The 15,810-nt window shown below is 42.9% G+C and overlaps 1 protein-coding gene and 1 pseudogene across 1 annotated transcript; one reads left to right on the top strand and one right to left on the bottom strand.

The window, feature by feature from the left end:
• Positions 1-329: 329 nt before the first annotated feature.
• hsd3b1 (hydroxy-delta-5-steroid dehydrogenase, 3 beta- and steroid delta-isomerase 1) lies at positions 330-14,017 on the top strand. Its single transcript, XM_070893527.1, has 3 exons — positions 330-576; positions 6,137-6,304; positions 12,543-14,017. Exons 1-3 carry the CDS (start codon positions 420-422, stop codon positions 13,355-13,357), a joined length of 1,140 nt encoding a protein of 379 aa, XP_070749628.1. The 5' UTR covers positions 330-419; the 3' UTR covers positions 13,358-14,017.
• LOC139276594 (U2 spliceosomal RNA) lies at positions 3,669-3,908 on the bottom strand (annotated as a pseudogene).
• Positions 14,018-15,810: the final 1,793 nt, after the last annotated feature.

The following is a 15,810-nucleotide window of genomic DNA, read 5'->3' as shown; positions in this document are numbered from 1 at the left end:
ACCACACGTTAAAAAAATCCACACACAGGCATCCTCCACCCATCAAGATGTAGTTCGGGATCTGGAATATTAGTTCGGGATCTGGAACATTGAAACACCTGTGAACTCATCCCTTTTTGGTGTGGTAGCAAGTTTTTTTATACACGGCCCTAATGTGGCCATGAATCTAATAGATATTTACAAAAGACTTAAGTCATTCGACCTTGCTGATACCCTGTCTATTCATCTGGAGGCTAACAGATGTAGCAATCCTTGAATAGCTGTCCACAATTGGAATCATTTCTATTAATTTAGCAGCCATGGGGCGTATTCAAGGTTAATTCAGATACATAAATAGTTAGCAGCCACCACACAGTAGAGGCAGAACGGTTTCAATTCAACAGTCAGCTCACAACACTGTCAGTACATTCTATATCAACATGATGCCTGTTGCTGGAGATGTCTACCTAATTACAGGAGGAAGTGGATTTCTTGGACAAGAAGTCACAAAACTTCTGATTGAAGAAAATCGGGATCTCTCAGAAGTCAGGATCTTGGACAGGAAGATACAACAGGACTTTGTGGAAACTTTGCAAGGTGTGTATGTGACACTGCTATTCCTATAATTATGATTTCTACAAGTGACTAATTGTAATGTTTTCTCATGAAAAAGTGTGTAACTGCATCAATATGTAAACCACTGTAAAATTCTGAAAAATTGTATAAAGTTAATGTTAGGTTATTCAATTTAAGGACTGCAAAAAAAAAAACTTTTCTTTGACATGAGAAAGTCTAAAAATAATGCAAGGTTAGAATTTTTTGCTCAAAATTTGCTGTATTCTTTAAGGTCTGAAGGTTTTCAGTTCTCGTTCAAGTTATGTTTTCTTGAGCGTTTCCCTTATGCTTTAGAACTGGGAGGTGTCAGCGGACCAGTCCTTAGCACTGGAAGGACTTGAGAGATTCTTAAATCTATCTCATAAAAGAACTTTGAACAGAGCTTAAAAAGTTTGGAAATTTATTTTTATTGTAATTAAAAAATAAACTTATTAAAAAAGATTGAGGGCAATAATGCTAGTGTAAAAGTGCTGGTGTCAGATCTGCATTGCATTGCTTGGACTAAGTAGGATGTACAGAAAGTGGCTATTGCGAACCCTAAAGCTGTTGCTCCCCTGATGGTTATTAGTAAATGCACTGCCCAGCATGCTATTGATCTGAAACTGAAAAATGTCCCAGGTTCATTGCCTGGTCTGTGTTTAATGAGCTCATCTCAGCCCAAACAGCAGGTTGTATGGCCAATACAACTGGTCTTGGCATCCCTGGGCTCCGGGGGGCAGGGGGGAGAATCAAACAAGGTTCCTCTTCCTGATCACAGTCTACCAAGTCCTACTGGAAAATACATTGATATAAACACAGAAGTTAGACTTTGAATAACTGGCCGAAACTCACTGGCTGAGCCTACACATGTAGGTTTGTCACTTGGATGAGATAACATGGAACTGTAGCCCAGCTAAAGTTTGTGCCTTCAGAAAAGGAATGGTGAGTAACTGAATAAAGAAAAATATTTATAGTCATTTGGCCAGCCCACACTGCGATATGTGTGCGCACTAGGTCCGTGCAGCAGAGTTGGTCTCCAGTCGTCTTGGTTAATCCTTGTCACAGGACCAAGGCCTAGCTCTGTCAAGCCCGTGTGGTGGCTGGTGTGCAACGGCCACCACACATTAAAAAAATCCACGCACAGACATCTTCCACCCTTCAGGATGTAGTTCGGGACCTGGATTAAGTCCTTCATTGAAACACCTGTGAACTCATTCCTTTTTGGTGTCGAAGCAAGGGACCACCTAAGAAGGAGAAGGTGGTTTTATGGGGAATGCTGGGCAAATTGGGTTTATCCCAAAAACATGATGCACCATTATAAAAGCAAGAAATCTGTAAAAAGTGTTTATGTTCCTATGGGGCATGGAGTTTGGTTAATGTATTTCAGTTGAGGCTTATCTGTGGCATTTATTCTTGTGTTAGTGTTACTGAAAAGTAGCAAATTAACTTGTCCTAGACCCAAACACAACTAGTAAAACAGAAGCTTCTTAACTCGCTGCTGTTCCCTGAACAAAGAATATACATCACTCAATTAATGATACATGCAAATAAGTATCAAAGTGAAAACAATTACAAAAAAAAATGTTTTCCTCAATTTGCTGGAACTTTCCAAGCCTGATGTTGTAGCAAATCCAGCATGCTATATTCCATTCTATTCTCTTTCTAATTATGTTTGTGGATTGCATTATATCGGGCTGTTTAGTGAAAAAAAAGTTGAATGATTACCTAATTCCGCCCCCCGCCCTTCACAAAGTGCAGCCAGTATATTGTTTTTAAGAACACATATTAATGATCACAGAGGAGAGTACTGGATAAAGCCAGTCATAATTTTTCATACATTGTTTTGAAACTGATCTTGACGTGTTTAGTTAAAGTTAAATCCAGGAAGCTCTCCCAGATGGCTTGGTGCATAAATGCACTGTGCAATGTGGTGCTGACTTTTGAAAACTCCAAGGTCATATCTACAAACCCCAGTCTGTGCAGATTTAGCTGTTCTCAACTGGGCATTAATGGATAGAGCCATTAATATTGGCCTTAGTGGCCATGAGCTAGGGAAGGGAGAAATCAGCTAGGGTAGTCACTCGACGACAACAACGCCCCCACACCCCCCCCACTCCGCCGTCCCCACCCCAAATGAAGAGATCAGTTAGTGACAGGATTGGGCTATGATGCTTTCCACAGTCAAATAAATGCCCGGTTAAACAATGCCTCGATTTCAAAATTGTCATCCTTGTTTACAAACCACTCCATGGTCTTGCCCCTCCCTATCTCTGTAATCTTTTTCAGCCTCTCAACCCCACAAAATGTCTGCACTCTTCAAATTCTGCCCTTTTGAACATCCCTCATTATAACTGCTCAACCATCATTGGCCGTGCCTTCAGCTGTTTGGGCCCTAAGCTCTGGAACTCCCTCCCTAAACCTCTCCGCCTCTACCTCGCTTTCCTCCTTTCAGACGCTCCTTAAAACCTATCTCTTTAAACAAGCTTTTGGTCATCTGCCTTAATTTCTTCTTTTGTGACGCGGTGTTAAATTTATCTGTTTTTTCTTGTAACACTGCTGTGAAGCACCTTGGGACGTTTTACCACGTTAAAGGCACTATATAAATAAAAGTTGTTGTTGTTGTTGTTGTTGGAAACCCACCCTCTAGGGTTACACATGAAGAATGGTTATGAGCTGCCTTACCGGACAGTGGCCAGCAATGTAAAATCAGACCTAATAATGGTTTGCAATGCCAGGAGAGGAGGATTGAAAACTGGAAGCACTAAAATAATGGTTAACGATTATTATTTTAGTAAGTTATACTTAATTTTAAGTGGGTGCCAATGTGCAATACTCAGGCAGACATTAGAGGGGGAATTGCAACCAGCAGTGGTTTTCGAGCGGAAGGCACGCTTGCACGATATCATCAGTGAGAGGCCTGGATGATTTTAACTGCACAGCTTCATTAATATTTGATTGCCGGATTGCTCACCTTATCTTTTTTTTTTAAATTCGTAGCCAATCGTTCCAATTCTTTGTCAAATCACAAACGCCAGAGGTCACCTTGCACACGCCAAGGATCACTCTGCGCCAATGCTCTTAGCCAAAAGGCCTAGAGCCACTGCACCGTTCCTGGAAGTACTGCAATACCAGGTTCGTGCCATGGAGGTGGATGGGTCAGGTCCCCCACACACCTCCGTGGAGGTGGATGGGTCAAGCCACCCCACCCACCTCCTGTTTCCAAAAAAGCAAGCATATACCTTCCTGATCCAGGGAGAACCACCCGGAGGTCATGGTGGCTACTCCCCTGTCAGGTCAGTTACGCATGATCTTAGCCAAAAGGCCGAGATTGCTCACCTTATCGCATCAGTGATGGGTAGCCGCTCATTTGTAGGGCAGGATTTCCTGCGGGCCTCTCGATGGTTATTTAAACTGTTAATCCTACTCCATGCCCAATGTATCCAATACCTAACGAGGCAAGAGCAAAGCATTTTGAGTAAGAAAATCCTGCGCACCAAGGGGTTAATTTGGTTTTTGGGCGACCGAGCCTGTTCCGGTGGTGAAGAGCCACCAGCCTCATTTGAATTTGATAGGCGAGCTACGCGGAGCCAATCAGGCATCCCAATGCAGCTCACCGGATTGAAATCTCAAGATCCGGTCAGGATGTGCCATCAGTGATAAGTTGCGGGGGTGAGGGAATCGCGATCACGAAACGTGTGAGTTCCGGGACAGCAGCAGCCGAGTGATTTTTGTGGGCCCTGCAGGAGCACTCGGAGTCTCACAAAAATAATTTGACACATACCTGTGGTGGTCCTCTTCATTTCCATCACCCGTGAAACTGGTCAGTGTGTGCATGCCGCGCTTTCTGACCAATTCCGATCAAGAATGGCAATTAGGATCCTAGTTACATCATAGGACCCCGATTTCTATAATAAAAGGGGTCTAACACCTGAAACAGGCAGGCATTTTGGACATCCAGCGTTTGGTCCCTTTCAAAATGGAGCCAGCTGCATCATCAGTGTTAACGGGACGGTAAGGCTACCGACCCCATTTTATGGCCATTACCGGCAGGCGAAGCCAGTGAAAATCGACTTCCAACTATGTACATGGCTCATTAAAATGCCAGCATAGGGCAAAGTCAGAAAAAGTGGCTGGAGTATCTGAAAAATGCTTCATTTGCAATAGGTGCTTCCAGGGCGGTCTGTAGTAAAAAGTGCATTTTTCCTCCTGGGTGGCAGTGGTTCGAAATTTACAGTCACTCCCCCATCTAGCTGCCTTGGGACATGCAGCAGACGTATGCAGCTCACCGGTCTAATATAAATGAGGCCAGAGCCTACCCATTCTGGTACTCGGATCCTTCCCTGTGACCAGTATTCGTTGGCAGGCTGGTGTTATCCAATTTTACCCACAAAGGCTCTTTGGCACTCGAGCAGTTATGCCCCAGAAGTTGTAAAAAAGGTGTGCAGGCAATCTGGAAGGAGGTGGCCCCCAACAGCTTCCAGTGCACCGGCAGGACATTTGGGTTTGCGGGGCCACGGAGTAGTACCACCCGGGAGAGGTGAGCCGGTGTGCAACGCCCTTGGTTGCGACACCGGTTCCCGCCCGATCCGTAGCGCCCCGAAGCGTGTCCTCGTGGGACTGCCTGTGAAAGAAGGTGGTCCGAGCTGTACCGGCCGCAGTGAGTGAAGTAATGTCGGCTTGAGGTAGGTATGATTGTTCTTTTTTGATTAATGTTGATGTGGCGTCAGTAATGTATTGGGAATATTTTGGGTGTTTTTTTCAGATTTTATTTTTTCCATGGAAGCCTCCCTTGGGGTGCTCTGAGGCCAGCTGTTTAGCTCGGGATTTTCAGTTGCTCAGCTGGCCTAGTGTCCGAAAAGAGGGATGGAACGCCTCCATTAGTGCTCCACTCCACACTCAGGGCCCAGCTGGTGAATTTTGCGGCTGGAGACGCAAACTATTTCCCAGCGCAAAATATACCAACCCGCCTGGATTAACACCACAACAGAGGCCCGGCCGAATTTCCACCCCCTTGTTTCTAATCTGCCGAAAATTGGCAAAGTAGGCTATTGTTTTTTAATGTGTTTTTGGCTGAAAGTTCAGTTATTTTCTTTTTCCTGATTGCCTCAACACCATCCGCTATTGAATGAGTTGGTGGGCAACTTTCCGATCGAGCTCTGCCAGTGCTCCTGCTGGAGCTATGAGAACAGAGTAGGTACATCCTGGGAGATGTGTGAGAACAGAGTAGGTAAATGTTGGGAGATATGTAAAACTTGACTGGATAAATGTGAGCTATGTGAGAGTAGAGTATGTAAATGTTAGGAAATGTGCAAGAGCAAAATAGATAAATGTTGGGAAATCAAAGAAAACAGAGTAAGTAAATGCTGGAAAATGTGTGAGCAGAGTAGATGGGTTTCATTTCGCATTTCCTTCCCTCACTGCAGGGAAGCATGAATCTTCACATCTTTTTGTCTTTTGTGGTAGCTTGAACAAAATCAGCTCCTTAATGCATTGAAAATGTATGTGTGAATGTGGATTCAATAAATCTAATGATTTTGTTTCTTTAATAAAATTTGTTTTTCAGCATTGGCTGGCAGCAGAATTAAGCTGATGATGTTCAAAGGAGACGTGAGAGATAAAGAGGTCCTGCAGAAAGCCTGCCAAGGAGTGACCGATGTTATTCATACTGCTTCTGCGATTGACATCTGGGGTAACCTCAGCAAAGAAGAACTAGAAGATGTCAATGTTGAAGGTACAACTTGAGGTGGAGGAGAGCAAAGCATAGAAGAGTGCAGGATATAACTGCGTGCGAGAATGGGCTAAAATTTAATTACTGTATCTTGGTGACGCAAGCGGATGCTGGGTGCAGAAACAGCACAAAACTAGCAGAGGCGTTACATCTTTTGCACTTGCTCCGGGTTTTCTGCTGAGCCTGCACTGGAGAACCTGGAGTTTCACACTCAGTCGGGCACTCATTTTATATATTTGGGAGTAAGTTTTTGCTTACTATCGTGCAAATTTGGATGGGTTGCATCATTAGCATGATGTCATTGCTGTCCCACTGTAAAACCTGGAACACAGCACACTCCTGTAGGTTCACAGCCCTAGAAGTACTCTTAAAGCTGTCCTGCCTGACTCTTTTAGAAACATAGAAAATAGGTGCAGCAGTAGGCCATTCAGCCCTTCGAGCCTGCACCGCCATTCAATAAGATCATGGCTGATCATTCACCTCAGTACCCCTTTCCTGCTTTCTCTCCATACCCCTTGATTCCTTTAGCCGTAAGGGCCATATCCAACTCCCTCTTGAATATATCTAACGAACCGGCATCAACAACTCACTGTGGAAGAGAATTCCACAGGTTAACAACTCTGAGTGAAGAAGTTTCTCCTCATCTCGGTCCTAAGTGGCTTACCCCTTATTCTTAGACTATGACCCCTGGTTCTGGACTCCCCCAACAACCTGTCCAGTCCCATCAGAATTTTATATGTTTCTATGAGATCCCCTCTGATTCTTCTAAACTCCAGTGAATACAAGCCCAGTCGATCCAGTCTCTCTTCATATGTCAGTCCTGCCAGCCCGGGAATCAGTCTGGTGAACCTTCGCTGCACTCCCTCAATAGCAAGAACGTCCTTCCTCAGATTAGGAGACCAAAACTGAACACAATATTCCTGGTGAGGCCTCACCAAGGCCCTGTACAGCTGCAGCAAGACCTCCCTGTGCCTTTGAGTATCCCCTAGCTATGAAGGCCAACATACCATTTGCTTTCTTCACCGCCTGCTGTACCTGCATGCCAACCTTCAATGACTGATGCACCATGACACCCAGGTCTTGTTGCACCTCCCCTTTTCCTAATCTGCTATCATTCAGATAATATTCTGCCTTCATGTTTTTGCCACCAAAGTGGATAACCTCACATTTATCTACATTATACTGCATCTGCCATGCATTTGCCCACTCACCTAACCTGTCCAAGTCACCCTGCAGCCTCTTAGCATCCTCCTCACAGCTCACACTGCCACCCAGCTTAGTGTCATCTGCAAACTTGGAGATATTACTCTCAATTCCTTCATCTAAATCATTGATGTATATTGTAAATAGCTGGGGTCCCAGCACTGAGCCCTGCTGCACTCCACTAGTTACTGCCTGCCATTCTGAAAAGGACCCGTTTATCCCGACTCTCTGCTTCCTGTCTGCCAACCTGTTCTCTATCCACTTCAATACATTACCCTCAATATCATGTGCTTTAATTTTGCACACCAATCTCTTGTGTGGGACCTTGTCAAAAGCCTTTTGTTATTCCAAATACACCATATCCACTGCTTCTTCCTTGTCCACTCTACTAGTTACATCCTCAAAAAATTCAAAAAGATTTGTCAAGCATGATTTCTCTTTCATAAATCCATGCTGACTTGGACGGATCCTGTCACTGCTTTCCAAATGTGCTCTATTTCATCTTTAATAATTGATTCCAACATTTTCCCCACTACTGATGTCAGGTCTATAATTTCCAGTTTTCTTTCTCCCTCCTTTCTTACAAAGTGGTGTTACATTAGCTACCCTCCAGTCCATAGGAATTGATCCAGAGTCAATAGACTGTTGGAAAATGAGCACCAATGCATCCACTATTTCTAGGGCCACTTCCTTAAGCACTCTGGGATGCAGACTATCAGGTCCTGGGGATTTATCAGCCTTCAATCCCATCAATTTCCCTAACACAATTTCCTGACTAATAAGGATTTCCTTCAGTTCCTCCTTCTCGCTAGACCCTCGGTCCCCTAGTATTTCCGGAAGGTTATTTGTGTCTTCCTTCGTGAAGACAGAATCAAAGTATTTGTTCAATTGGTCTGCCATTTCTTTGTTCTCCATTATAAATTCACCTGATTCTGACTGCAAGGGACCAACGTTTGTCTTCACTAATCTTTTTCTCTTCACATATCTATCGAAGTTTTTGCAGTCAGTTTTTATGTTCTCAGCAAGCTTCCTCTCATACTCTATTTCCCCCCTCCTAATTAAACCTCCCGTTTGTCCTCCTCTGCTGAATTCTAAATTTCTCCCAGTCCTCTGGTTTGCTGCTTTTTCTGGCCAATTTAAACACCTCTTCCTTGGATTTAACTCTATCCTTAATTTCCCTTATTAGCCACGGTTGAGCCACCTTCCCCGTTTTATTTTTACTCCAGACAGGGATGTACAATTGTTGAAGTTCATCCATGTGCTCTTTAAATGTTTGCCATTGCCTATCCACCGTCAACCCTTTAAGTATTATTCGCCAGTCTATTCTAGCCAATTCACATCTCATACCATCGAAGTTACCTTTCCTTAAGTTCAGGACCCTAGTCTCTGAATTATCTGTGTCACTCTCCATCTTAATAAAGAATTCTACCATATTTTGGTCACTCTTCCCCAAGGGGCCTCGCACAACAAGATTGCTAATTAGTCCTTTCTCGTTACACATCATCCAGTCTAGGATGGCCAACCCTCTAGTTGGTTCCTTGACATATTGCTCTAGAAAACGATCCCTAATATACTCCAGGAAATCCACCTCCACCGTACTGCTACCAGTTTGGTTAGCCCAATCTATATGTAGATTAAAGTCGCCCATGATAACTGCTGTACCTTTATTGCACGCACCCCTAATTTCTTGCAGTGATAAAGGAGACCTCGGGGCCAAAATTGTCCTCCGCCCCAAATGGGGCGCATCTACCGTTATTTAAGTGTTGTGTCCGCCCCAATCCATGGATGATGTCAGCGTAATGCGGATGGTGCTGCGTCGTGCTGATGCATCACAACGTCCCTCTCGTTCACTTAGAGGGGAGAGCCGCTGCACGCAATGCAAAGTTTTCCTGGCATCCAAGAGGGGATGTCAGGCTGCCTATTGGCGGCTCGGCCGAACCCGTGGGCACAATTGTCAGCCCGACCTGGCAGTCGGCCGACAATAAAAAATAAAATGGAGTTGCCGGCAACACGGTTTCCCCTTTAAGGACAGATGCACTGCCCGGCCACAGACAGCTCCCCGCCAGGGAAAGCTGTCAGTGGCACTGACTGGCGGCTGCGCCACTCCCATGGTGCAATTCCGCATGGGGCAATTTCCCGCGGGGATCGGAAAGCGGATCGCCGCCAGTCGGTAAGGGGTCGGCATTGTGCTCAACGCCGTGGGAAAATGGGCAGGGCCAGTCCCGTACACTGCTCCAAAAATAAAGGCGGCAATGTACAAAATGGCGGCCCCTCTGTGCCGACTGAGTCACCACCTCAATAAAAGGGGGCAATTTCAGCCCCCTCATATTTAGGCCTTTTTTGTGCTGTTTAAATTGCACTTTTGTCCTCAGAGCTTCTATCGATTGGTTCATTAATTTGTTGCCTTTCATTGGCTAGAATTTAAGTTTTGCTTCTTTCCATTAAAGGTAGTTTGTCTGAGATCGGCACCTGCATCCTGTGTGTAGCATGGGCATTCTCTTGGGCATTCCCATTTTCCATTAGGATGATGGAGAATAAAACAGAATTTTAGAGTAAGGAGCAGAGGCAGGTATGCCTGCATCAGGACATGGCTCAGCAGACCTGAGTATAGATCATGCCACAGGTACCTGAGAAGCTGTGTCTTTACTGGGATGCAGTCATGTAACAGTCATGTAACTCTGCTGTCTCCTGCAACTGAACCTCCAAACTCCTCTATGACTGGTATAGATCTACCCATGGAAGTTAAAGTCACGAGCCTTGAACTTCTATGCCACTGGCTTCTTATAGGAAGTTGCAGGTATCATCTGTTAGGTTAGCCAGTATTCAGTGCACCTTCTTGTTTGATAACGCTCCTGTGAAGTGCCTTGGGACATTTTACTACATTAAAGGCGCTATATAAATGACAATTGTTGTTGTTGCAGGCTGTATGTGACCATCAGAATGTAATTAACAACAGCAATTTGCATCTATATCACGTCTTTAGCATAAAAACATCCCAAGTCACTTCACAGAGGAGTAAGGACAAAAGGATCCCGAGCCAAAAAAGGAAATATGAGGAGAGCTGACAAAAACTTAGTCAAAGAATTGGATTTTAAGAAGGTCTTAAAGCAGGAGAGGGAGGTGGCGTTATGGAAAGGTTTAGGGAAAGAATTCCAGAATGCGGGCTGCAAATGGTAGGGCTAAGGGAGGAGGGATACACAGGAGGTTGGAATAATGGATAGTGCAGTAGGAGGTGGCTGTAGGGCTGAGGAAGGTTACAGAGGTATAGAGGGGTAAGGCCACGGATAGATTTAAAAACGAGTACAGAAATTTAAGATTAAGGAATTGGGGGACGAGGAGCGAGGATAGGGATGATGGGCAAGCAGGACATTGTGAGATCAGATATAAGCAACAGAGTTTTGGTTAATGTTTGCAGAGGATGGGAGGCCAGCCTGGAGAGCACTTGAACAGTCAAGTCTGTATGTAACAAGGACATGAATGAGGGTTTCAATGGCAGATGGGCTAAGGTAGGAGCAGAGGCAAGCTATGTTACGGAGGTGGAAGTTGGCAGTGTTTGTGATGGAAAGGGTATGGGGTCAAAAGCTCAGCTCGGGATCAAATAGAATGCAGAGATTGCAAACAGTTTGATTTAGCCTGAGACATAGCCAGGGATAGGTATGGAGTCAGTGCCAAAGTATGGAGTTTGTAGCAGGGGCTAAAAATCAATGGCTTCAGTCTTCCCAATGTTTATCTGGAAGAAATTCCAACTCAATCAAGACCTGATGTCAAAAAAAGAAGTCTTCTAGTATAGAGGCAGTGCAGGGATCAAGAGGGTGATGGAAAGGTAGAGCTGAGCGCTGTTAGTGTACATGTGAAAGTTGTTTCCAGGTTTATGATGTTGTTGTCAAGAGCAAAATATAGATGAGGGGGCCAGGAACAGATCCTTGTGGGATTCCTCAGATGACAGTGTAGGGTTGGGAAGAGAAACCATTTCTAAAGATGCTATGGCTACGATCAGATAGGTAAGAGTGGAATCAAGTGAGGCCAGTCTCACTGAGCTAGGCAACAGCGAAGAAGTGTTGGAAGAAGCTGGTGTGATTGTCTCGAAGGCTGCAGAGAAGTCGAAGAGAATGAGGTGGGAAAATGCTCCTAGAATGTGATTTGTAACTTTGGTTAGGACCCTTGGTTTGGTGCAGTGGGAGTGGCGTAAATTTGACTGGAAGGATTTAAAAGGGAGATGTGGGAGAAGTGGGTACAGACCTAGGAGGCAACAATACATTCAAGGACCTTGGAGAAGAAAGAGGTTTGAGATGGGGTGGTAGTTAGTGATTTTTACCATCATACTCTTTCCCTTTTATCTTAAATCTCACCCTCACACACTATGCATGATGATGTGCTGTTGCTTTAAATAGACATGTATCTATCTCTGCTTACCCTTGCCACTAAATGCTGCCTATCCTAGTGCTCCTATGTGGTGGAAGCTTGAGAGGTGGAAAGCTGCTGAGCTTCCACTGAGGGCACTTGAGATGGCCGTGGTGGGCAAAGCCACAGCACCTTGAGTGGGTGAAATTTTAATGAGAAGGGAAAGAGGATAAGATCCCTGCATGTCCAGCCAAACCAAACCCACCAGTCTTTGGGGGTTAAAATGACCCCCTATGATTCTATATATATATATATATATATATGCATTGTAGAATCTGGGCTATGAATCTTTACTTTAGACCGAATTCAACTCTCTACATAGTAACTTTAGACCGAATTCAACTCCTCTACATAGGATAGTAACTTATATGGTACTGCCATTTTACACAAGTACTTAAGAATGTGAATAAAACTTGTATTTGGATCAAGTTATATCTAGATTTGACAGCATCTTGAATTCTTAAAATGTTATGCTTCTGAATCAACTGTTCATAAGTTCAAAATGATGATAAAAGTTGCTTTCACTCTTCACTTCTGCTCACGGCAAACAGCGTATTTCTTGTTCATGATGTACTAGCATGGTTTCTGTTTCTTTTTTATCAGCCTTGAATGATTTTGTTTCATTTTGATTTGGCAGGAAGTCGTCTTTTGTTAGAAACCTCTATTCAGCAGAATGTGAAATCTTTCGTCTACACCAGTAGTGTAGAGGTGGTGGGGCCAAATGTAAGAGGTGATCCTATCTGTAATGGCGATGAAGACGTAGTCTACCTTGGCAAACTAAAGTTTTGGTACAGCAGAACAAAATACACAGCAGAGCAATTAATCCTGACAATGAATGGATGCCTCTTACCTAATGGTGAGCGGATAGTAACATGTGCCTTACGCCCCATGTTTATCTACGGAGAAAACTCCCGTTTTATATTAAGACACTTGGATAAAGGAATCATCAATGGAGATGTTCTGTGGAGAAGTTCCAGGAAGCAGGCTCTCGTGAACCCAGTGTACGTCGGTAATGTGGCTTGGGCTCATGTTTTAGTGGCCAGAGCCATGAAAGACCAGGACAAGAAGAAAATTGTTGGTGGAAAGTTCTATTACATCACAGATGACACCCCACACATGAGCTACTCAGATCTTGACCACGAGCTAATGAGCTCATTGGGGTTTACAATACCAGAAAAGCTTAGCATGCCTCTGCTGCTCATGTACTTCATCGCTTTCATACTGGAAATGGTGGCATTTTTGTTGAGGCCATTTATCAAATATGTTCCCAAAACAAACCGACACCTCATCACAATGCTCAACACAAAGTTCACCTTTACCAGCCACAAAGCCCGGAATGATTTTGACTACATACCCCGTTACAGTTGGGAGGTGGCAAAAAACAAGACAAGTACCTGGTTGGCTTCAATTCTACAACAGCGGAGAGATTCATTAAATAAAAAACAACACTAGAGCTATAAGAGTAAAAGCATAAATCGTTGGAGGGAGAAGTTTGAAATTCGTAGTGATTATTTTGGTGTACTAGTTAATGTCTTTATATAAAATTCTCATGTATAAGAAGATTAAAAAACATGCGCATAGCAATTTTACAAAAATGAGTTAACTACTAAAAATAGCATTCACCAGAATTTCCACTGTTTTAAGGATTTAATTGACAAAACTTCCCAACAAATATGTAGTGAATTAAAAATCAGTTACTTTAGCTAAAATCTCAGATTTGGCTCATCATCTGTCAGTAAATTTGGCAGGCCTAGCACTTTTTCATCATAGTGACAAGGGTCAGTTTGAAGTGATTTCTCTCATACTTTACCCCCACAAGTTACTCAAATTTTTGCTCCACACGTGGATGAATTTCAGAGACCGGAAACAGACAATTTACTTTTTATGGAAGGAATGATGGCAATTGTGAATTAATGTAACTGGAAACTCCACAAGAAAAAATGTCCAGAAAACTGTGTAGATCGGTAAAAAGGAAGGACACTTACATTGCGATGCTGAAGCTTTCAAAGATTTTCAAAGAATAACTACTGTTCTACAACTGTCAATTCACATTTATGTACCACAGCATTATGAATAAACTGAATGCAATTAAAAACATTAGAATCACACTGATCTTTCTGGTAATTGTGACATTTATGCCTTAAGCTCAATTCGATATTAATTCAAAATACAAAGATAAAAAATGACAGATCAAATTGAATTAAAACTATTTTCTTTGCTGATTTCTTTACTTGTGCAAAGAGAATAGAAGCTTTGCATATAGTAGGTTTGAATAGTGCACTAAAATAGCACACAGAGGTAATTAAACATAAAAAGGTACAGGGAGTCTGGACTGGGTGGATTGCAGAATATGAGTGACGTAATAGGCAAGGCGGTAGCTCTGTCAATATACTGGTGGTACCCGAGGACTGTGGAATAATAAATGTTGAGATAATGTTCAAAAATTGAGTCAGATGGGAACCAGGGATATATGAACCAGTTAGTCTACCTCTGGAGTGAGGAATACTCAAGGATATTTTTTAGATTGTTACCAACAATCATCTAAAGAAAGAAAAAACTCACATTTATATAGCGCCTTTCTCGACCACCGGACGTCTCAAAGTGCTTTACAGCCAATGAGGTACTTTGAGTGTAGTCACTGTTGTAATGTGGGAAACATTACAAAGAGCATAAGGGCCATAAAAGGATGATAAAAAGTTTTGGAAGACCCAAGAATTCACTGAGGAAGTAATTGAATAAAGTAGACTAGCATTATCTATTAAATATAATGTACTTGGATTTTCAGAAGTTATTTGATAAGGTTTTGCATCTAAAGAAGATTAAGAGTCATGGAATTAATGCGCATTGATGATAATGAATTGACTATCCAATTCCTGCACAAATGCTGCTTACTATCCTCCGAATTGCATCCGTTTCTTGTAATTTAGAAGAACTGATATAATCAAACCTTTTCAATTGGTCTCAAAAAAGTTGCTGTACTTTCATAGTGTTAAACCTTTTTTAAAGGAAAGTTGTAAAATAAACTTCACTCCTAATAGCCCTCATATAACCACAAATGTAAAGTGAAATGAAACATAGAAAATTAGAAAATAGGTGCAGGAGTAGGCCATTCGAGCCTGCACCGCCATTCAATGAGTTCATGGTTGATCATGAAGCAAAACCACCTTTTGCAGGTGAACATAGGAACAGGAGTAGGCCATTCAGCCAATTGCGCCTTTTCTGCCATTCAATGAGATTATGGCTGATCTGCGACCTGACTCCATATACCCGCCTTTGGCCCTTGATACCTTTGGTTAACAAAAAGCTATCGATCTCAGATTTAAAATTAATAATTGATCTAACATAAATTGTTGTTTGCAGAAGAGAGTTCCAAACTTCTACTATCTTTTGTGTGTAGAAGTGTTTCCTAATTTCACTCCTGAAAGATCTGGCTCTAGTTGTTAGACTCCCCAACCAGCAGAAATAGTTTATCTCTATATACCCTATCTGTTCCCCTTAATATCTTGAAAGCTTTGATCAGATCACCACTTAACCTTCTAAATTCTAGGGAATACAATCCTAATTTGTGTACTCTCTCCTCATAACTTAACCCTTGAGGTAACCTCATTTATAGTGACACTGACCTACATCAATAGTTTTATTCTATCTTTCTGATGCCAAAGAAGCAGCATTTGTCAGTTGGAGAGCATTGATTGGTTGAGGATGGATTCTTTTGAGGACAAAAGGGAGGAAGACAAGGAAGTGCTTGGAGATAGTCTTGTCGATGATTGAAACCTCAGGAGTGCAAAGGTCATGAGATGACGAGATTGAGGACATGGTCCAGGTGGATTGGATCAAAGATTGGCAGGTAAAACAATAAATGAGCAATGGGAAGCCTTCAAAGAGGAGATAGTTCGGGTACAGGC

This window comes from Pristiophorus japonicus, chromosome 11, assembly GCF_044704955.1.
Source record: "Pristiophorus japonicus isolate sPriJap1 chromosome 11, sPriJap1.hap1, whole genome shotgun sequence".
In the NCBI taxonomy this organism is placed as follows: domain Eukaryota; kingdom Metazoa; phylum Chordata; class Chondrichthyes; family Pristiophoridae; genus Pristiophorus; species Pristiophorus japonicus.
Note: the sequence above shows the minus strand (reverse complement) of the source record. Positions and strands in the feature narration are given on the sequence as shown.